Source organism: Ostrea edulis, chromosome 2 (assembly GCF_947568905.1).
Source record: "Ostrea edulis chromosome 2, xbOstEdul1.1, whole genome shotgun sequence".
Taxonomy (NCBI): domain Eukaryota; kingdom Metazoa; phylum Mollusca; class Bivalvia; order Ostreida; family Ostreidae; genus Ostrea; species Ostrea edulis.
The window spans coordinates 32,948,963-32,973,411 of NC_079165.1; the positions used below are offsets into that span (position 1 = coordinate 32,948,963).

The following is a 24,449-nucleotide window of genomic DNA, read 5'->3' on the forward strand; positions in this document are numbered from 1 at the left end:
CTTATGAATGCACAGGAGTTGTGAACAAAGCATGTATGAATCTTGATAAATATAGTACGTTTATTCTAACAGCTGAGAATTGCAACAGAAATTAAGGTAAAACATAAATAAATTTCAGTTTTGAAAACAACAATGGGTTGCTTCAAGTCAGCATAATTTTCATGAAGCTCTAACATGCTTCATGAAGTATGCCATCATGAAGCATCGCAGCTCATATACTTTAATGTATGTTCAAAAATGAAATTTATTACAGTAGATACTTTAACAGTAAATACTCTGAAGGTAGACATTGACAGGACACACTCTGACAGCAGACACTCTGACAGCAGACAATCCAACAGAAGACACTCTGACATTAGACACTCTGACAGTAGACACACTGACAGCAAACACTCTGACAGTACACACGCTAACAGTAAATACTCTGACGGCAAGACATTGACATTAGACACTCTGACAGCAAACACTCTGACAGCAGACACTCTGACAGTAAACTCTGATGGTAGACATTGACATTAGAAATTCTGACAATAGATGCTCTGACAGCAGATACTCCGACATTAGACATTCTGACACTCTCACATTAGACATTCTGACAGCAGACACACTGACAGCAGACACTCTGACAGTAGACATTCTGACAAACTGACATTAGACACTCTGACAGACATTCTGACAGTACACACTCTCAATGGTAGACACTGACCTAGACATGTGGGAGGAGTTTCCCAGACTCCATTACTCAGACACACAACGCTGAGAGTGTCAACAGTGGAGTGTCCGTTCCTACAGTAATATGTCACTCCTTCCCCTCCATATACTCCAGAACTGTTCACAAGGTAAGCATTGGTCACAATTGGTGCAGGACCACAAAATGCCCCTACAAAACAATACATACATACTGTATCACTGATCACTGTTCGCTATCCTCACCTTTCATATAACACCAAAGGGTACACTTCTGCAATAACAGAAAGCATTAGGGGAATGTACATATCTATTCTTAAGTAGCAGATCTGTTAAAAACTTCTTGTAAAATATAATAGTCAAGACAGGGCCGATGCTTCCACTCCTACAGAGCCCTACAGCTATGAAAAGGATCCATACTCTCATACATAACTGTACAGTGTAGCTTACGTGCACAGACAGGGACGACTTTGTCATAAGATCCGCCCTCCTTACACCTCAGTGTGATCTGGCCCTGTCCTGTGTAGGGCTCCTGTAGATAATACCCAGCCCTGCACTGTACAGAGACCACAGCCTCAGGAAAGATCTCCGAGATTCCTGGACTGGCTGACACTGACGAGGAGTCCAGGTTCTTACAACCTGCAATGTCAAACCATTATTATAGTTAATACTAATGTTTGGAAATTGACTGAAAATAATTAAAATTTGGTTTGTAAGATTTCAGGGTTTGTTTTTTATTATTTTGATTACTTGTTCAATTCTAACATCTGCTCTATATTAATAATTATATCACAATTTAGCTTTTCAAAGTACAATTATAAGCCAAGTAAGATTTGAAAATAAAGAATGATTAATCCTAAGACCAGCACATTTGACAGCTGTCAAATTCAATCCATATTCTCTCACTGATAAATCTATGCAAATACAGAAACAATTAATATTCTTCACCTGCAGTGAAAGATGCATGGAAACCTTTTGCAGTTCCTGTTGCACTCGTTGACATGGTAACAAACATAGTTCCAACTTTTGATATGACTTGTGATGGAATAACACTCCCCGTAAAACCCGACCCCGAGTGTACAGGAGGGGATAAGGTATTGTTACCAAGATACACCTGCAATATTTGATTGAAAATTAAAACAAAACTTTTTGTTTGTAGAATTCAAATAGCATTCATAGAGTATTACTTACAATTTTTCATCTTTATACATGTACAATAAAGTGCATAGGAGTGTCACATCTGTCAGAAAGCACTGACAAATTTTGAACAAGTCCATTCTGTAAAAGTGGTTATTTACTTGTGGGGGTAACTTGCACTATTTAAGCAGTCAAGTAATAAGCGCGTAAATTTCCCTCACATGTATAGTTATAAATATCTGATATAATATATATTATATTCAGTTAACGCGTATTTTTCTCCCACACATAATGTTGGATGTGGAAAAATGCGTACTCAACCCCCAGCATAAATAACCACTTTTACAGTCGGTAGTTGGATCTTGCCAATATGTAAAACCATACCATTCATTAATCAGGTCATTATGACCCACTTTTGGACTTACATTCCTCCTCACCAATCATCATTTCATCTTTCAGTATCTTATTGTATAATTCATCTCACATGGTAGGGCAGGGTAACCTTGTGATTTTCATACACTCACTTTACAGTTAAATGACAGGCTGTAGAAAGCCACAAGATTTCTCCCCACTGGATTCCTTGTATGCAATACAGAGTATGGTCAATTCTATACATCAACAATCAGGGGTAAACAAATAGATTTTTGAAGTACTTGCCCAGGGACAGGTAGAAATTACAAATTTAGTTGTCCTAACTACCACTAAATTTCACTTGCCCCACCTTAGATTAAGACACCACAGTACTTGAAATTGTTTATCTGGTATTTTATTCAATATATTCATTCATGTCTATTTCTGTTCGCTGATTGTAATTAAACCAAAGCCAATTCCTCCCATGATTTGAGATATCCCCAGATTCTCTTTGTTTTGTCATACTGTGTGTGCTTTGTAGATACAGATGGCTGATCATTGTTATTATTACATTCAGGGTCACTAAACATCACAAACTTGTCCCTGTTTCAACACATTGTGTGTTCACCTTGACATTGCGTCAAAGAAGATTTGGCACTTTGCAATCGATATCCACTTCGCTGTACATTGAATGTTTTAGTTGTGTGTCATTTCTCACTAGAGGGGTGTATGTATTTTTATCAAATCGCTAAATGAATGTGGACATACTTTTGATTTAATATCCATGATTGACTCGTGAATTTGATATTTTTTATATTTTTATCTCAATCTTGAAAAAAGTTAAATACATACAACCCTCTAATGAGAAATGACACAGATCAATAAATTGCTACTGTGAATGTACAGCGAATTTGAAATCGTTTGATTGATTGTATCTTGTTTAACGTCCCTCTTGAGAATTTTTCACCTATATGCAGACGTCACCAAGACCGGTGAAGGGCTTCAAATTTAGACCTATGCTCAGGGCTTATGGCCATTGAGCAGTGAGGGTTCTTTAGCGTGTCACACCTATTGTGACACGGGACATCCGTTTTTAAGGTAATCTCCAAGGACCCGTGACATTCACACCTGATGCCAAGCGTTTAGTGATGGAACTGTCACTACCTGTTTTTAACGACTTGGGTCTGTCGAAGCTGGGATTCGAACCCCGACCTTCCGCATGCGAGACGAAAGCTCTACCTCTAGATCACAAAGATGCCACTATGGTACTATATACATGTACTAGTAAACACTACATAAGCCAAGTTTGGCCCCACCTTGGAGTCGGAACCTCTACTCCTAGGATCATGAAATTCTAAATTTTGGTAGAAGCCTTCCTGCTAGTCATAACTATGTATTTAGTTTTCCTTATAGATGTACAGTGGTAGAGAAAAATATTTTGAAAATTAGTCAATTTTTGGCAGTTTTTGCCCAGTCCTTATGACCCAAGCAGTGCAGAAACCCTGAAATTTACAATTTTATCCTCCTTGAACCAAAGATGTTTCATACCAAATTTGAAAAAAATTGGAAGGGCAGTTATGAAGTTCAAATTGTTCAATCGTTAATGGACAATGGATAATGCAATACAAAAATGAATGCAGACCAATAGCAATAGGTCATCTGAGTGACTTGGGTGACTTAAAAAGCTAGCAAGCAGATTGACAAATTGGTAAACAAATGGAAATGCTACACCATTCTATGACAGTCATGTATCGGTATGTGCACTTTTTTTTACATTAAAGAATATCCTTGTTTGTCATGAGTATGTGCAGTGTCCATAAATTACTATATCATACATATAAATGTTACCTTAACATAGTCCAAGTTCTCCTGAAGTCTAAAATCTTCGAACTTTAGAAGAAGTGGCTGGCCATTTTCACTTTGTATTAGCCAAGAACACTGGAGGACTGATGGGTAATTCCTCACACCATAACCAGGACTGAACAGTGTTTCTGTGTTCAGGTTCAAGATTAGGTCACATCCTAAAATAATGAAGTACGTTTTCAATCAAAATTCTTTCAATTAATCAGTTCAATGTTCAAAGACCATACTCAGACTAGCTTTAATTCAGCTTAACGTACCTCTCTTGTACTGCAAATGGATGCCTCTACATTTCAAATGTTCACCCAGTTTCATGTAAATGTACACTTTGTTGCCTGTTGATATGGTCGTAACACCAGAGACACTAGATGAGGTCAAGGTCAATAAAGTGATTGCTAGGGGGTTATCACCATCTTTAACAGTGATAAAATCTGATCCACAAAGTTCAATGTCGATGACCTATAAATTATTTAGTAGAGAGCATAACATTACTGTATTCTGGAGTTGCATTATTATTTTTAATATTTTTGAAAATATTCTTCAAATGAAAACTATATGAAATTATGACTCACATATTCAATAGCTGTAATGCTTCCTGACATAATATATATACGGCGAGACCGTTGGACTGAGCGAAGCATAATATATGGCCATTGGTGTGTCCCAAGTGATAGTCATAATACTGTTCAGAACGGTAAATTACAATTCATTTAAAAATATGTATTATTTATGAAATTCCCCTTGCGCTAAACGCCCAGTATCAAAGGGGGATATTTATGAGGATAATTACAGGATCCGCCTATTCCTTTAACGCGGAGAATATAGCACCAGCTGACGTAAACCGTGCATAGTGACGTAAGATGTAGCCTAGACTTTTTTCTTTGTCTTTCAAACCAAACAATTATAAACAATAATTCATTTCAAAATATATATTATTTATGAAATTTTCCTTGCACTAAATGCCCAATAACATCTAAATATTAAAGGGGGATATACGAGGATAACAGTTCTACAGGATCCGCCTATTCATTTAAAGCGGGGAATATGACGTCAGCCGACGTAAATCATGCATTGTGACGTCACATTTTGTCTCGACATTTTTCTCTTTCAAATCAAACAATTATAAACAACAATACACCCCGTTTGCAATTTAAAAGACAGTTAAAACAAAACAAAATTAACCAATAAATTCAAAGTGATAAAAAGTAAGCGTAAATATATCGTATATTTTTATTTAAAGAAACTCATGAAGTCGTTCATCTATTTAGTCGTATTACTGTTTTTCTATTTGATGATTGGCTAAAGACTTTAACAATAATAATCATACCATACATTTTTAACAAACTGGGTGTTTGAATTACAAATTGCACGTTAGTCTTGTATTCTTGGCATTCAAAATTAAAACACGAATAACTGTAGAAGCAACTAATGAACAAAGCATAATGGTGGCGCCCATATGGATAACATAATTTTCAGGGAACGTATATAGAGATTATCTGTATTCATTTGCAGATTTTCTCATTTTTTATTCATGGACGGGCTGAAGAAACTTTTTACTATTTGGGGGGAAATTTAATTCAAACAAAATATTTTACAAAAGAAATTGAATGGACTGAATAACTATATTTGTGGATATTTTTAAATTGACCTGTAGAGTAATGACAGACAAGCCCTGTGATTGGATGATCCAAGCAATCTCCAGTCCACCAGGATATTTCAGTGGGTACAGGGGTGTGTAAATCTGCTTAAATATTTTCTCAGCTTTGACTCTTCCTCCGAGATTTGGCACATTTGCTAAAGCTGGAAAAAACACACACATATGTGTATATACAATAAATTGTATATGTACATGTGTAGATAAAATTTAAACATACTTCAATTGTTCTTTACTTGTTTAATGTATGAGTGCTTTCATTCCCTAACTTCATTTATTAAATAGCACTTCATCAAATGAATAGAATCAATCCAAAATCACTGAATTTGAAGGCTAAAAAAAATCCATCACAATAGATATTAGATAATACACCATTTAATTTGGTTAACAAAGCATTTATTCCATGAGCGTTTACTTAAAACCAGGCACATTTGTCTGTAGACAGATCGATAGACACTCCATTTGCAGCAGATGACTCCAACAAATGTGTCAGCTATCTAAATGAAATATTTTGTCATTCCATGAAATTCTGCAAGTCATTGGTTCAGAGTTACATGCAATCCTGGAATGACTCCAAATCATCTTATGTACATTGTACATGTATTACATTTGGCAGAGTATATGAATAAACAGTCTTCTAAGGAACAATACATTTTATAAATGTATGGCTCTACCACAAAAGACAGACAGACAGCCGAGATGCTACAGCTCTAAAGCAATGTATAATTTTTCTTACCCTGTAAACCAGATGATACGGGACAGGTTTTAATGTACATATCACAGCACGAGTCAACAATCGTCCATGGTGTTTCTTTTAAAAGAAAGCAGGAACTGGTCACTCTGTGGAAGGAGATCCCTGAACACAAAGTACTATTTGAACACATTGTCCGACAGTCCGAGGCAGTGGTAGAATTCATGTATACCCCAACCATGCCCTGTTTATTCCTGGTATTTTGCAAGGATATCATTTGACACTGAAAATCTGAAATAATATAAACAATTTGTTAATAATAATACATACACACATGTATTTCAGTTCTTTAAAAAATAACACACACACACAAAACATTAAAATGAAGTTTTCGTTTCAATAAGGCAATGTAAAGAGTTTTGTGAATTTTTTGAAGTCAAGTATATAAAGTGCCCTATTGAAGGGAAACTCCACTAAGCTAGATCACTGCCATGCTATATATAGTCTAAATAAGAATTACGCAGCAAAAATAAACAATATAAATTTACATACTTGTAACAAATGCACTAAAGAAAAATAATCACACAGAAAAGGGAGCAGCTATTTTATATGCAATTGGATCTGGAAAAACACACTATTCAAATTTGTCCTGGTTAAAAAAAAATTATAACTATAATACCTACATGGGTGCAAATAAATTGTTTTCCAATAAAGGGAAAGAAATCTGAATGAACTGACGTCAGCAAATGTACTCTGAATGTGAATCCTGTTTATCTGTAGTTTTGTACTACCTGTGTCTTTCCTAAGATAACAGTACTATAGATGAAAATAGTTTAAAAATTGGATAAAGTACTCGATAAAGCACACTGAAAATGCTGAATGCACAAATACACAAGATCAGCTAAGTAAGATGTGAACCAAAGTGAATGATCTGAGTTATAACCATAAATCTGATTCGTTTTTGTAAACATATCAAGAGAGATTTCTTCAAATATTTTTCCTAAAAATAGATTTACGATAAAGTGAAATAAAAATCACTCTATCATATCTGTTTGGTTATCTTATCTTTCTCAGTTAAGGGTACAGAGAGACTTCTGTACAATATATCACCCACTTGTTTTTGTGAACTGTTAACAGCCAGATCTGATGTGACTGGGCTGAGTGGAATTTTTCTCTTGATATGAAAGTTTAACAAGTGAAAACCTTGACAAAATTGATGCATAGTTAGGTAAATATTGTGTCATCTATTAACAACAGGCCCATGGGCCACATCACTCACCGAGTCACCTTGGCCCCTATTCAAAGATTTTCTCTATATATTCGCATGTAAAACTTTGATCCCTATTATGGCCCCAACCTACCCCCAATGGCCATGATTTTTACAAACTTGAATCTGCACTGTGTCAGAAAGCTTTCATGTAAATGTAAACTTCTTTGGCCCAATGGTTCTCGAGAAGATTTTTAAAGATTTTCTCTATATATTAGTATGTAAAACTTTGATCCCCTATTGTGGCCCATCCTAACCCTGGAGGTTATGATTTTAACACACTTGAATCTGCACTATGTCAAGAAGCTTTCATAGCTTTCATGTAAATGTAAACTTTTCTGGCCCAGTGGTTCTTGAGAAGAAGATTTTTAAAAAAGATTTTCCCTATATATTTGTATGTAAAACTTTGATACCCTATTGTGGCCCCATCCTATCCCCGGGGGTCATGACTTAACAAACTTGAATCTGCACTATGTCAGAAAGCTTTCATGTAAATTTCAGCTCTTCTGGATCAGCTGTTCTTGAGAAGATTTTTAAATGATCCTAACCTATTTTTGCATTTTTGTGATTATCTCCCCTTTGAAGGGGGCATCGCCCTTCATTTGAACAAACTTGAAAGCCTTTCACCTAAGGATGCTTGTGGCCAACTTGGTTGAAATTGGCCCAGTGGTTCTGGATTGATTGATTGATGTTTTTCACCACACTCAACAATTTTTCAGTTATCTGGTGGCACCCAGTTTTTATTGGTGGAAGAGATAACCCAGATACAATGTACCTGGGAAGTGACCACCGACCTTCCGAAAGTAAACTGGGAAACTTTCTCACTTACCAGCACAAGCGGGATTCGAACCCGCGCCAACCAGCGGCGAGAGGCCATGTGATTTTAAGCGCAATGCTCTAACCACTCGGCCACGGAGGCCCCCAGTGGTTCTGGAGAAAAAGTCGAAAATGTAAAAAGTTTACAGACAAATGGACAGCCAGACAGACCACGGATAACAGGCGATCAAAAAGGCTCACTTGAGCTAAAAAGTAAAGGTCCAGACAAAAAAAATGCCCCAAAAATTCTATTTGACCTTAACATGATAGGTCAAAGTCAAAGGTCATCAAAAATGGCATGTGTGACACATTGTCTTATCATGGTATACCAACATACCAAATATCAAAGGCCTATGTCAAAAGACAAAAAAAATGCCCAAAAATTCTATTATTTGATCTTTTCATAAAAGGTCAATGTCAAAGGTCATCAAAAATGGTATGCAACACACTGTCTTATCATGGTATACACACATACCAAATATCACAGGCCTGTGTAAAAAATAAAAAAAGTTATGGCCTGGACAAACTTTGTATGAGAAACGTAAGAATTTAATTCACATTCAAACATGTCCCCTTCTGGGATTGATTGATCGATTTTACCCTCTCGAGAATTTTTCACTCATATGGAGATGTCACCATTGCTGGTGAAGGGCTGCAAAATTTAGGCCTATGCACAGCACTTATGGCCTTTGAGCAGGGAGGGATCTTTATTGTGCCACACCAGCTGCAACACAGGGCCTCAGTTTTTGCGGTCTCATCTAAAGGACAACCCCATTTAGTTGCCTCTTACGACAAGCAAGGGGCACTGAGGATCTATTCTAATCCAGATCCCCATGGGACTTCCTTCTGGGAAGAAGACAAAATTTTCAAAGATTACATATATTCCATATAAAACTTTGATACACCATCTTACCCCTGACCATGATTTGAAGAAAATTGAATCTAAATTACAGTACTGAAGATGCTGACAAATTATGGCCATGGGTCTTCAATTGATTTTTATATACAATTTCCTAATATGTACATGTATATTAATTGCCATGTATAAACTTTATCCCCTATTGTGGCCCATCCTACCCCCAGGGCCATGATCTAAATAAATTGAAATTTGCACTACATGAGAATGGATGCATATTGATGTGACTATAACCAAGGTCATGCTGGTCTTGAGAAGATTTTTTAAAGATTTTACCCTATGAATTCCCATAAAAAACTGTTTCGTTAATGTGGCCCCAACCTACCTTAGGATCTTGCAAATTAATATGACTAATCAATACTCTGCTGTTCTTGAGAAGATTTTTCCTATAAATCCCCAGGTAAAACTTTAATCCCATATTGCGGCCTCATCCTACCCCAGGGATAGACATTAATAGTTGTTCAATTGCCTAGGGCAAGTGAAATCTTGGTCCGGGCAAGTGGAACTCTCGACATACATGTACTTGCCTGATTAAGAAAGTCAATATTTTAGTTTAGGATTGTGAAATCTAACTGACATAAATTTTTAATTCCATTCTTTACTCCAGGATTTCCTAACACATTCATATATTGGAAAATTCTCTATAGCATTTCTACCTTAGCGATTTTAAAGTAATATCAAATATAATCATGTCTCCGACATATGACTTAACCTGATCATGCCTTCATAGCAAACTCAGACCAAAACATTAAGTGAAGGAAGCATGATTTCTCAGTCTCCTGTTGTACATACAGTAAAACTCTGATATAGTGAATTTCTGTGGACAGTCTATAAAAATTCGCTATAAGTGTAATTCGCTATACACTTATTGCGAATTCATAATTCAACAAGATGTACTGTGAGCAATGCTCACTAAGAATACCCCCCCCCCCCGTTTACCCCAATCTCCCAAAGGGTGTTGTTAATAGGTATAAATTACCTCTTTCCTGAGTGTAAAAATATGGTATGCATTTGTAGAAGAAAATGGAAGATATAGTCCGAACACAAATCCATGGCATAAACCTATAATTTTGACCTTGAGATCAAAGGTCAAGGTCATAAAGAGGTCATGAATGTACATGACACATAGTCTCATGGTGATACACCCATGTCTTATGGTATGACTATGTCAAAACCCTATAATCAATTTTGACCTTGAGGTCAAAGTTCAAGGTCATATACAGGTCATAAAGGTACTCGACACATCGTCTCATGGTGATACACTCATGTGTCAAATATGGTATGCCTATGTCAAAGAACAAAGAAGTTATGGCCCAGACACGAATCCATTGTAAATAACCTTTAATTTTGACCTTGAGGTCAAGGGTCAAGGTCATATAGAGGTCATGAAGGTACTTGACACATCGTCTCATGGTGATACACTCATGTGTCAAATATGGTATGCCTATGTCAAAGAACAAAGAAGTTATGGCCCAGACACGAATCCATTGTAAATAACCTTTAATTTTGACCTTGAGGTCAAGGGTCAAGGTCATATAGAGGTCATGAAGGTACTTGACACATCGTCTCATGGTGATACACTCATGTGTCAAATATCGTATGCCTAAGTCAAAGAACAAAGAAGTTATGGCCCGGACATGAATCCATTGTAAAAAGCTTTAATTTTGACCTTGAGGTCAAGGTCATATGGAGGTCATGAAGGTACATGACACATCGTCTCATGGTGATACACACATGTGTCAAATATGGTATGCCCATGTCAAAGAACAAAGAAGTTAGGGCCCAGACACGAATCCATTGTAAAAACCTTTAATTTTGACCTTGAAGTCAAGGTCATATGGAGGTCATGAAGGTACATGACACATCGTCTCATGGTGATACACTCATGTGTCAAATATGGTATGCCTATGTCAAAGAACAAAGAAGTTATGGCCCGGACACGAATCCATTGTAAAAAACCTTTAATTTTGACCTTGAGGTCAAGGGTCAAGGTCATATAGAGGTCATGAAGGTACTCGACACATCGTCTCATGGTGATCTACCTGTGTGCCAAATATGGTATGCCTAAGTCAAAGAACAAAGAAGTTATGGCCCGGACACGAATCTGCACAGACAGACAGACGGACGGACGGACAGACAGACAGACAGAGTGATTCCTATATACCCCCCAGAACTTCGTTCGGGGGGTATAAATATAACGAATTCGTTATAAAACTGATTTGTTCTACATGTATATCATTAATTTTGTATAAGAAAGCAGCAATCGATGTACTTGCGTTTGTATTGTCTTCAAGTGAAATGAAGGCTATATATTTTCAAGAAGAAATATTTTTATACAAGAACTATACACACTGATTTATATATGATAAATTTTCTTGATGGATTATTAAGTCACGCAAGAACATGTCGAAAGAACAATGTCAACAAAATTATGTGCAATACATACAGTTTATCGCAGTTGTCATTTACTTGTTGCTTTACTCAAATAAAGGAGTGTACGATAAAATAAATGCAATCAAACTTTAAATTTAATTAACGAGAATAGTAAACAATATTGGCAATATATTTGCTAAACGTATGTGTAAGTATTGTTTTGTGTTAACAACCTCTTTTGAAAAATACAAACAGAAATTTCGTAATAATCGTGGGTCCTTTATGGCGACGAAAAGCGATTGTTACAAATCACAAGTAGTATAAAATGGAAAAAAAAAGATTCGTTAAATTTGATATATTCGAGTTTTACTGTATTTTGGGGAGAAACAAACAGAAAAGTCGGAATGAAAATAAACAAAAATATGAATTGAAAAGAAAAGGAGGGTTTCATGCTGTAAAGCATATATCTGAATTTTCAGGACTGATTGCCTCAGAGAATGGTATGGTATATACCATACCATCTGTTAACAAGAGTACTACAAACGGTACGTAATACGCCTGTGAAAATGCCTACATAGGGTGTTTTTCTTAAGCCATGATTTGTAGAACTTTGCTTCAGATAGTATCACCAATTATCAGGCTGTGACATACTTTTTGCATCACATGAATAAAGGTCTTAGCTTAAAACTGTGATATGAGTTAGGTAGACAAACCAAGAGTTCTGTCTGCAAAATATTTCCCCAAATTTGGCCAAGTTCAACAACCTGCAAATATTCAAAACGTTAAAGAAAATTAAAAATTGTTGAGAATCAAAATCCTTGCACTATGCACATCTTCAAGTAACTTACAAATGCCAAGCTTGCTTCTAAACTGTGAGAGGAGTTATAAGGACAAACCCTGCCCTTTGTTTAAAATGATATTTCCTCAAATACAGACTGAGTTCAATCACCTGTAATATTCTTAAAAATTGAAAAAAAAAATCAAAATCCTTGCAATATGCACATCTTCCATACCCATACAAATACTCTGTAAAATAAGAAGGTCCTAACTTGAAAACTGTGGAAGGCCCACAGGCCTTATTGGTCACCTGAGTACTAGTAGAAAAAGTATCACTACTCCCAAGGGCTATAAAATCTATAAAAAAAAAAAATTCCTGTTCTGAATATCTAAAGCTAAATTCTAATGTTATGCAACAGTATAAAACAAGATGTGTTCTTAAAACTTCTATGCCTTCAAAAGTGCATACACTGATGAAAGGCTTTACATAATATTATAGGTGTATTAACATTAAAACATTAAATATGACTAATTTGGACCCATCCTAGAGTCCAAACCCTGGGTTGTGAAATTCACCATTTTTTTGTATATCCTTTTCTGCTATTCCTTAAGTATGCATTTAAATTTTATACAGTATCAGCAAACTTGCACATAAAAACTGTATACTAAGTTTGGCCCCACCCTGGGGTCAGAACCCCTACCCCGGGGATCATGAAATTTACAATTTTGGTAAAGGACTACCTGCTCTTTCTAAATATCCATTTAGTTTAATTTAATTTAGTATCAATAGCAATAAAGATGTTATTTAAATGTTTTACACATAAACACTATATACCAAGTTTGGCCCTGTATTGGGGTCAGAACCCCTACCCTGGGGATCATGAAACTTACAATTTTCGTAGAGGCCTTCCTGCTCTACTTCACTATGCATTTAGTTTTTCTTAAACATGTGTGTTTGTAGAGAAGATCTTTAAAATTGGTCAATTTTGGGCAGTTTTTGCCCCACCCCTAAGGCGCCAAGGGTGCAGGAATCCTGAAATTTACAATTTATGTCCCCCTTGTTATGCTTCATACCAAATTTGAAAAGAATTCGAATAATAATTATTAAGAAGAAGTTAAAAATTTCTATTATTCACACATTTAATAACTGACCATTCTGGCCCTACCCTGATACCGAAACTCCTCCCCCTTGGATCATCAAATTTACAATTTTGGTAAAGGACTACATGTACCTGCTCTTTCTAAATATTCATTTAATTTCAAATAAGTATCAATAGCACTACACATAAAGACTATATATAGCAAGTCTGGCCCCACCCTGGGGTCAGAACCCCTACCCCGGGGATCATGAAATTTAAAATTTTGGTAGAGGTTTTCTTGCTCTACACCACTATGTATTTAGTTATACTTAAACATGTGTTCATAGAGAAGAAGACTTTTGAATATTGGTCAATTTTGGGCAGTTTTTTCCCACCCCTAAGGCCCCAGGGGTGCAGGAATCCTGAAATTTACAGTTTATATCCGTCTTGTCCCAAAGATGCTTCATTCCAAATTTGATAAGAATTGGAATAGTAGTTATCAAGAAAAAGTTAAAAATTTCTATTGTTCACACATTTAATAACTGACCATTTTGGCCCCACCCTGATACCAAAACTCCTACCCCTGAATTGATCAAATTTACAATTTTAGTAAAGGACTACCTGCTCTTTCTAAATATCCATTTAGTTTCAATTTAGTATCAATAGCACTAAAGAAGATGTTATTAAAGAGTTTTACACAAAAACACTATATACCAAGTTTGGCCCCACCCTGGGGTCAGAACCCCTACCCCTGGGGTCGTGAAATTTACAATAAAGGTAGAAGCTTCCTTGCTCATCATTACTATATACTCACTTTCTCTACTAGATGCCCAGGAGTAAAGAAGATTTTTAAAGAAATACATCAATTTTACAGTTTTTACCCCAAAATTAAGGCCCCTTAGGGTAGGGGGGAGGGGTCATGAAATTTACAATTTCCAGTCTCTTTCACCTACAGATGCTATATACCAAATTTGGTCAAGAATGGCCCAGTAGTTTCTTGGAAGAAGTTGTTAAAGGACGACAGACAACAACTAATAAAAAACATATCGTGTATTCTCTATGTAATATTTCCTCAAAACTTACTAAGTTCAACAACCTGTTATTTTCTTAAAAATTCAAAAAAATTAAACTCCTTGCCACATGCACACCTTCAATACCCATATAAATACTCTGTAAAATAAGATGATCCTCACTTGAAAACTGTAGGAGGAGTTCACCAAACAACTCTTGTATTGTCTTTGTAATATTTCCTCAAAACAGATGTTCAACAACCTGTAATTTTCTCAAAAATTAAAAAAATCGAATTCCTTCCCACATGCACATCTTTAATACCCATACAAACACTCATTAAAACAAGATGATCCTCACTTGAAAATTGTGGGAGAAGTTCATTGGACAAATTATGTACCCTCCATATAACATAATTCTCAAATAAAGGGGCAAAACTCCTGCAAGAGCGGATGAAATGGATCAAAATTGCAATATGATCTAGAGTGGTCCACAAAGAAGCTATATACCAAATTTCAGCTTGATATGTGACAGAAATAAAATTAGAAACAGATAACCTTGAACGGATGGATGGACAGATGTACAGACATCGCTGTACCATAATACGTCGCGTCTAAAGACGAGCATTTAAAAACTGAAAACAATCGCTAGTGCATAGTCATTTGTAAAAGGCAATTCAAGTTCAAGAATAGATAGTATTCATTCACATTTTACAAGATGAACAACTTTTCCAGCAGAACATGAAGAGGATCTAAAATGAATGAGCAGGTCCGATGAACGCTGTTCCACTAAAACTAAGAAGAACTAGAGCAAAGCTCGTTGCAAAGCAACGAGAGGTCTTCCGTCAGAGCTGTGTGACATAAAAACCTTGAACTTGACCATATGTCCTTGGGTCAGGTCCTAATGCAGCCTCAGTTAACATGAAAATCCATGTAGGTATATTATGTGCACAGTGCGCACAGAAGTCGCGTATGAATTTCACGCCAGGGGGACATGCCGAAGTTACATAATTTGGACCAGGAGTTCTGAATCAATGTTTAATCAAAGTCATTGTTTTTAAACAATAAATCAACAAATCATTTGAAATGAGACTGGTCAGCCATGGGTTTCTGAATATTCTATACGCATGTTTAGATTTGGTTTAATCATGATTATAAACTATTGATTTCAAAACATGTTCAGAAATAATTCGTTATATTTGTAAAATGTATCCATTTTCTTTTTCACAACGAAGAATTTGAGTAAAGCTTGTGTGTTCAGTTAAAGTAGTGTGAAATCACAGATCGTTAGTCCAGCAGCGATGAATCTCCGATATTAAACACACATTCAATTAGACATGATTGAGAAACGAACTGTATATTAAATTGCAGATTTTAAAATTGATGCCTGACTCAATGCTCTAGAGTTTTGAATTTAAAACAAATCAAACGTAAGACCAGGGACGTATAAACAAGTATATACATCCCTGGAAAGACTGAATTATTTGAAAAATCCAATATGATCATAAACATAACATTCTGTGTTATATTTAGGACGACAATGTTTACTTTGTGTACATGCCCTGGTTCACACGCGATGGTTCCTCGAGGCGGTTACGTAAATGTAAACAAAAACAAACCCCGCGATTATGTAGGATGCGTGTAGTTAATGACTGAGTTATTCTATGCTTGAAGGTTTGTTTCTTCAATTAAATATATCGTTGTTTTAATAACAAACGTAGAAGAGATAACCTTTTCCTTTTTTTTTCTTTGGAACGATTGTTTATATTAAAGCTACTAAATAATAAAAAAAAGAAAGTTGTCAATAGATGATTTTCAAAGGAACCATAGATCACGTTAAAACCTTATTTTAAAAGAATATTAGCATTTCATGAAGTCAGATTTATCAATTAAAGTAAGTTTATTTAAGTCATACGCATATTTTTCCCCCTTCACCTACCTAATGATACGGTTACCTGTTTGCGGGTCAAGCTTTTTACTCATATATAACACAATACTCGAACAAAATATTATGTTTATGAGATCAATAAGATGTTAAAGAACAACTTTTCCAGCGAAAGCCATATCGAAATATTTACCGTTTTTGAGTTATAAAGCGAAAACTTTGAAGATCCCCAGATCCCTAATTTAAGGGGCCAGCCCCTTTTTAGGGATATCAAAAGAAAGCTCTTAACATTTTGCATAACTTTTGTTCTAAATGTCTTAACAAAATATATTTAGTTTAAAAGATACAAAGGAAAATATGTGTAATTTTTTGCTCCTTTAGGCGTCCTAATTTTTTAACCCTGTCAACCACCATTTCAAACGCTGTAATTAAAAAACAAAAAACGATGTGCACAACTACAATGCTCCTACTTTTCATTTTCAATGCATTTTCTGCTCAAGCTTATACAGTCTCGGAGCCTTTGTCTGGAAACTAAAGCCCCTAAAATTTCATTCAAAGGGGAATAACTCGTGAACAGAAGAGAATTTCTGAAATGTAGTACATGATTTTAAAATTGTTCTGTAAAGTTTATAAACCCTGAAAATTTGAGCAAAATCCATGCAGAAAAGAACGAGATATGAAGCTTCAAAGTTAGCGTCTAGGAAAAATAAGAAAAAAAAGAATAATAAGAATAATCTTAACCAGCACAATCAGCAGAAGGTTTTCCGTTGTTACGGAAGACCTTAACAAGAGGTACCGTGAGCAATGCTCACTAAGAATACACCCCCCCCCACCCCCTGCTTACCCCAATCTCCCAAAGGGTATTGTTAATAGGTATAATTAACTCTTTCCTGAGTGTAAAACTGCAAGTGGATTTGAAAGTTAATGTCTATCCCTGTGCCCTAAGGGTGATTGATTCCAATAACTTTGAATCTGTACCTCCTGCTTGCCTATGAACATGAGTATTCATGACCTAGCTGTTCATTGTAGAAGCAGAATTTGAAAGACTTTTTACTAAATGTTACCAAGTAAATCTTTGATCCCCTAATGTGGATTTATATCCTACCCCCAGGGTCCACAAATTAAACAACTTTGAATCTGCACTTTCTGGTGATCGATGCTTGCATATTGATATAACTAATCATGCCCTTGCTGTTCTTGTTGAGAAGATTTCAAAAGATTTTTTCCTATATACCCGGAAACTCCAAGTTAAACTTCGATTCCCTATTGTGGGGGGCCCCATCCTATCCCAGGGGGCCATGATTTGCCCAATTTTGAATCTCCACTCATTAAGGAAGCTTTCACGCAAGTTTTGTCTTTTCTGGTCCAGTGGTTCTTGAGAAGATTTTCAAATGAAGCTACCATATTTTCACTATTTAATTACCTCCCCTTTGAAAAGAGTGCCCTTCATTTGAACAATTTTGAATCCCCTTTACCTAAGTAAAGGATACTTAATGGTAAGTTTGATTGAAATTGGCTCTGTGGTTGTGGAGAAGAATTTGAAAAAGTGCAAAGTTTACGAACAGAGATGGACACCAAGCAGGTGATCAGAAAAGTTCACTTGAGCTTATAACAATTCATGCCTTCTTTAACATTTCGTACAATTGTTTTCATTTATATAATTATTCTATTCTAATCTCCCTGCATTAGCATAAAACATTCAAAACAACTGGATCCTACATGTACATGTGTTTTATACTTGCATACTGTACTAACTAAAATATAATTATACCGATTTGATTACAATTTTATATGTATTCACACAACACTATCATTATCTGCTGACCCAGAAACTGATGTGTGTAGCAGTTCGGTTATTTTATTTATCATGTTGTTAATCTAAATCTTGTCTGTAATCAGTATTTCATATATAATTAGAGATATGTGCAGTGCAGAAGTGTGAACTATGTCAGTATTACCGGTAGTACTTCTGAATGATTGTTATTTATTTTCATAGTTACAATTAATTGCTTGTTAACCTGTACATGCCCCCCGAGGGCCCTTGATTGGTGAATAAAACTATATATATATATATAGCTCAGGTGAGCTAAAATGAAATATATATATAGCTCAGGTGAGCTAAAATGAATTTACGAGGCAATCACTTTCACTAACATATCATTATCAGTGTATTGGAAATCTTTTTTAAAATGTAATGAATATCAACGCATGCCATTCGTTGACGTACATTTTAATTGTATTGTTTGTGTAGAAGATTTTTTCTATAAACACAAGGGATTTTCATTTTTGGCATCCAATCATATATATGTGTATTTGCAAAAATTAGAAACATAGACATAAAAGTTATGACTTACTACACATGCAAGTTTGTTTAGTGTCTGTGTTTGAATTGCATAATTTAAATTACAGTAAAATATCTGTATCTCGAATATGGTTTATCTCGAATACCCCGCTTAAGTCGAAGTCGACCGCTGGTCCCGGCCGTGTTCCCTATATAAATGATTTAAAAAACTCCGGATATTTCGAACACGGTAATCTCGAATACCCCGCTTATGTCGAAGTATTTTCAAGGTCCAATGCCCTAAATTCACCTGGTTTATCTCGAAGTGCAGTCAATTTTCCGCTCTGCTTACCATACCTGGCGTCGTTAAGTCACACATTCACGCCCCCGGCTACACAAATCGACTGCTAATCCACGCTCGCCTTTTCCGGGTAGACCCAGGTTGCAATAATTGGTTCAACAGCTTGGGTAATTAGTGAAGCCTTCCCAACATTACAGAGCTTCTGAAGTCCGCCACCAATTATGACCTAACACGCCCGATTCCAGGGACGGTGTTTTGAATGATACACGCTATATCATTAACATGTGGTTTAGATAAACGCACTAAATTGTCGAAGTGCGCTTGAAAAAAAAGTAATGCCCATAATAATGAGAACGCATTTAATAATACACGCTTCATCACCAAAACTAGAACAGAGAAAACACGAAAATATTCATTGTGAACTGAAATCAAACAATTTGGATCACAGTAGCATATAAATAGAGACCCATGAAATTTTCAGCATTCGACAAAATGTCTCAAGACCTCCATTACGCTGTTCTTCGGGGACTAAGATTTAGATGCTGTCAGAAAAGTTCATTGAATAAAACATTGTAGAACATTTTTCAAAAATCTGAATTTTTCGTATCTTTGTAGTATTGTATAAAATAGCATGCATATTAGTTGTACTTAATAGGGTATTGTATTTAATAAACATTTAAAAGTTCTTTTTAAAAATCCATCTTTTTTGTTTCTTACATGATAAGTTCTTTCACTACAACGCAATAGCTACATCCCAGTCGAGCCTGGACATCAGTCAGTAAGCATACACATTTGCACGATCATCTTAATTTTGAAACACATTGTGAATTCAATGGGATATTTACAGATATGAAAAAAAAAAACCGAAATGTTTGTCTTTGAAATTCCACAATATTAATTTATCAACTTGCATTAAACTATAAGAAACGGAAACGGGGTTGTTGTTTATGATGCAAATACCATACTATGTATCCAATATCCTCCCAAAAAATATTCAAGATCGATTTTGGATATCTCAAACCCCCGGATATCTCGAACTTTTTTCGAAGTCCCTTGGACTTCGAGATAGAGATATTTTACTGTATCTCAAAACTTGTGATCAGCAGATTCACTATTGAAAAACTACGACTGTCATAATGGAACTCCCACTCAAATTAGAGCACTTATTACTAGACTAACCACTGGTCCACTTGAGAGAGAATCCTCTGTACTGGACAGATGAGTCAGCTGTAAACCTTGCTATCAGGAAGTTATTAGAGCTCAGCAGTATCCCATCAGGCCGTTGGTTTCCGGACAGTCTGGTCAAACAATCACTCCCAGCTAAAGTCAGACTACCTTCCCAAAGTTCGAGCAAATCAATGTTCTTTTCCGTCACAAAATCAGTTACCTATTCAAAATTTCATCATTCATTAAAACTTTGAGTAGCATTTAAAAAAAAGCAGTAAAGAGAGGACTGGAGAACACCATTGACAACTTAAATAATGCAACAGTCACCATTTTTTGTAATATATTTGTTTCACATTTATGTATGTTAGGTGTGGTACCTGCACTTGTATCTGTGACCCTACAGGTCCTTCTATTGTCCAGACACATGTTGTGTTGGCTGGATATTGGTTAACTCCATAGTTCAAACTCTGAATGACTCCTTCACTGCCATACTGGTGGAAAGTGCATTTTGTTGCTGAAAATTCAAACCATACAAATCTATTCTCATTCCCACCTACAATGTATCTGTAGCAAATATGAAGCTAGATATCCACTACATCTCCTGTGTTCAATCACGGACTGTTACCTTCACTTGACATAACCTTTGACCCCGTCATTAATTTGTAATTTTCTTCCCCTTCCTGTCATCTCTGTGCCAACCACGAGTAGAAAAACTACAAGGTATTTTTCATATGGTGTTAACAGCACTGCTTACATCCAGTAAATGATTATGACCTTGACCTATAGGTGCCCAGTACATTGTTACATTCCATGATTAACTGTGACCTTGACATCTGCACCCAAATCCTCTTCCCATCTTTTATCGTTGTGACAAGTATGTGACTAATACGTATATCTGCAGTAGTTATAAGAAGGTACATCTGTAGCCAGGCATTTAATATATAATGAGGGAGGTAGAATCAATCTATAACAGGAGGGGGAATTGCAGTCAACCAGACTGGGATTTGAACCTGGGGTCCTGTGGTTCTGCCAACTGAGCTATCTGGCAAAAGAAACAAATCCCAACTGACCCCTTTATTCCTTCTCCCTCAAATGATTCTGCTCATCTACCGGTATTCTACTCAGATTTGAGTTCATTTTTTGTTTTAAAGTTTTGCGAATAATCTGTTGTACATGTGTATTTATGTGCATTCATCTGCATAGTCAAGAAATTTCCCATTACATTTGGAGGTGCTTTAGTGTATAGACGGCAACATACCACAGTCTCGTTCGTCAGACCAGTCCCCGCAGTCATCAATGCTGTTACACAGACTGCCTGCTCCGACACACCTCTCTGTTGTAGCACAACCAAAAGTTCCTATAGATAATCATAAATCTTGGCCAATGAAAGTTTTACAAGACATAATATATCACTGACTTTGGCGAAAAGATGACGGAGGAATTTCTCACTAGGGAATTAATCAACAAACTTACAAGTATTCTCTTTTGCCAAAACTTCTAAAATATCACCTGCATTTACACTCATTACTTTAGAATCTATAGATGTGCACACACAGCGATACATAAAAAATGTCAACCTTTCGGACAGGCCTGTCGTTCACACATAGATGGCAGTAATGCATCGCATGACTTCGTTTTCCATTTCCTCTCTCCGTCCACATACACGCAGCTTCCCCATCCCCAGTCTGGCTGGAAATTTCCCCAATCGCCAGCTTCAAACGACGCCTCCCTACCGTCACTCCAGTACCCAACCGTGTCCTTACCACCACTGTAACCAATTCTGTTATAACCTACAACAATCAAAGCTAGTGAGTTAGCTATTAACTGTGGTGCAGATTGCAGTATAATTCACCCTATACATGTTTGATAACAAATTGTAGCTCCTTATAGGCTTACTCAAAGAGGTTTTTAGTGGCCGTTAGATTGTGAGCTTACATGAACAAGTCTATGTACTGTATATATACCTATCCAGTATTCTTCTATGTCCGTCCCTCTACTGGCGATCTCACTGTACAGTGCGCCGACTTCTATACCCTTTGGTTCAGCAAGTTTTGCCCCATATCTGAGGAAAAGAGTGATTACACAGAGTATCTTTTATAATGCGCTTCTTGGTAGCGTTCGATTTCAAAGAGCATGCTGGCCGACCTTCGCGGTAGCGTTCGATGATGACAAATTATTATTTTTAAATAGATTCGATGTCGTGCCATAACCCATGAGTTGCAACTTCAAGAAAGGGGTATTTTCTCAGGGCTACAGTTTTGCAGCTAGAAACGGAATAAACGTACATCACGTGGGAATTAATTAATCTTCTCGCACGCGCGCACGTGTGTGTCAGTGTGTTTCAATGCATAATTCATTTTTTTCGTTTGACAACATGTTCAAGGGTAGTCCGAAAAATCTGACGTTTTCCTGGCCTTTTTAATGATTTTGATATTTACCGTGCTACGGTAAATGTCAAAATCATTAAAAAAAAAAGTCAGAAAAACGTCAGATATTTCGGACTAGTTCAAGGGGTGATCGAATTAATTCCAACGAGAAATTTTAAGAAGTCTTTGAGAATATAGTATGTATAGAACTTCTTCATTGAAGCAACAATGAGTTAAGGGAGTATCCAAATGCTTATCTCTCTTGTCTGAAAAAGAATTCAAGTCAAGGTCAAATAAACGTCATGCGAAGGGGAGGGGGGGGTCAATTTTGACAGCGCCTAGAAGGGATTATCTAGAGCAATTCGTCATTACACGCCAGTAGACGTTACTGGATATGATTTGATATTAACCATAAAGTGCAAAATCTTCTATAGGATAGGAAAAAAAATCCCCCTTGTAATGTTTTAATCCCATCATTATCCCCCGAAATGCCTACAGAACTATTTTTCTACTTTAGGGATTTTCAAGTCTGGGGGCAGTAAACAGAAAGATGTCGTTCGGAGACCGTAACCCTCTGCTATCCTTTGGCACCCCGTTTCGAGGGTGCTAGATCCACTAATTCTATGCTCACTTGTCCAGTGGGAAGAGGATCCGCACGCATGGTTGTGTCCCACTGACAGAAAACTAGTCTGGGAATTCATAACTTACTCAGTTAATGTTGTAATGTTGAGTATTGTTGTAATGTTGAGTATTAGATTGGTCTTTAAAAGCTTGATTGTAAACACTTAGGGGAATTGGGAAAATAATAGCGGATAAATGATTAAAATTCTCTCTCTCTCTCTCTCTCTCTCTCTCTCTCTCTCTCTCTCTCTCTCTCTCTGAGTGTGTACAATGCTGGAGATGTGTGTATCTTACCGTGAACAATATTTGGATGCTTCATTCCACGATTTGTTTTGATGAATTTTAAGAAGACACTTTCCCAACACTTTATACCACCCTGGAAGATATTACATGTAAATAAACATCTCATGGATCAAGAATAGATAATATTATTATTGTGAACATGCATCTATTCTATTTCTAAACACTTTACCACGTGATGTATCGCATTGTAATTCCAGTGTTTCACATCCTCCCTAAAAAAAAAAAAAATCTTTGTTATGCAAGATTACATCAATATAGAGAGAATTCAGGGCCGTAAATTACATGGAGGCGGAGGAGGCAGCTGCCTCCTCCAACTTTTGAGCCAAAAAAAATTAAAATTTAAAGTTCATTAGAATTTATGTTGTTTCCAATAACTAAGAACATGATACCTCCCTTAAAAAGCATTCCAAATCTTTCTTTTAGAATGAGTTAGTCAAGTAACATCTTAGAAGGCCCTAGAATCAAGGATTTTGCACGAAACGTGTTCAGTGTGCACAAAATGTGCTCAGCGTCTGGGGGCCTGGGCGGCCCCCAGACCCCCGCCTAATTTCCTGCCTCCTCCAAATTGAAGGTTAATTTACGGCCCTGGAATTTTAACATAGTGACACACACACACCACAATGTTGTGTATATTATAGGAACTGGTCTTTCCTTTGGATGTACAAATTGGGTCCCAGGTGATTTATGGTGCACGTTGCAATCGTTACTATAGAAAGACTCCGTAGTCAGTGAGCCAATATCTATATTTCAACTAAATATTCTTTTATATAAAACAGCAATTTTTCTTAATTATTATAAAATTTGAAAGTGTTTTTTGCTGTCATGTTTTTGCAAATACAACTCCATTGTCAGTCAAGAGCCCACGAGGGGGGGGGGGGGGGGGGGGGAGGGGGGTACACAAGGTAGCATT

The 24,449-nt window shown here is 36.4% G+C and overlaps 1 protein-coding gene across 1 annotated transcript in view; it reads right to left on the reverse strand.

The window, feature by feature from the left end:
• Positions 1 to 23,946, reverse strand: part of LOC125682218 (uncharacterized) — a 72,809-nt gene extending 48,863 nt beyond the window's left edge. The window contains exons 1-13 of the mRNA XM_048922675.2: positions 23,531 to 23,946; positions 22,214 to 22,311; positions 21,827 to 22,039; positions 21,508 to 21,606; positions 20,627 to 20,763; positions 20,262 to 20,469; positions 6,426 to 6,671; positions 5,684 to 5,835; positions 4,296 to 4,494; positions 4,024 to 4,196; positions 1,636 to 1,801; positions 1,138 to 1,326; positions 707 to 880 (exon numbers count right to left, since the gene is read on the reverse strand). Coding sequence (XP_048778632.2) covers positions 707 to 880; positions 1,138 to 1,326; positions 1,636 to 1,801; positions 4,024 to 4,196; positions 4,296 to 4,494; positions 5,684 to 5,835; positions 6,426 to 6,671; positions 20,262 to 20,469; positions 20,627 to 20,763; positions 21,508 to 21,606; positions 21,827 to 21,854 — 1,771 coding nt within the window. The 5' untranslated portion in view covers positions 21,855 to 22,039; positions 22,214 to 22,311; positions 23,531 to 23,946. The remainder of the gene's footprint in view (positions 1 to 706; positions 881 to 1,137; positions 1,327 to 1,635; positions 1,802 to 4,023; positions 4,197 to 4,295; positions 4,495 to 5,683; positions 5,836 to 6,425; positions 6,672 to 20,261; positions 20,470 to 20,626; positions 20,764 to 21,507; positions 21,607 to 21,826; positions 22,040 to 22,213; positions 22,312 to 23,530) is intronic.
• Between the last annotated feature and the right edge of the window lie 503 nt (positions 23,947 to 24,449).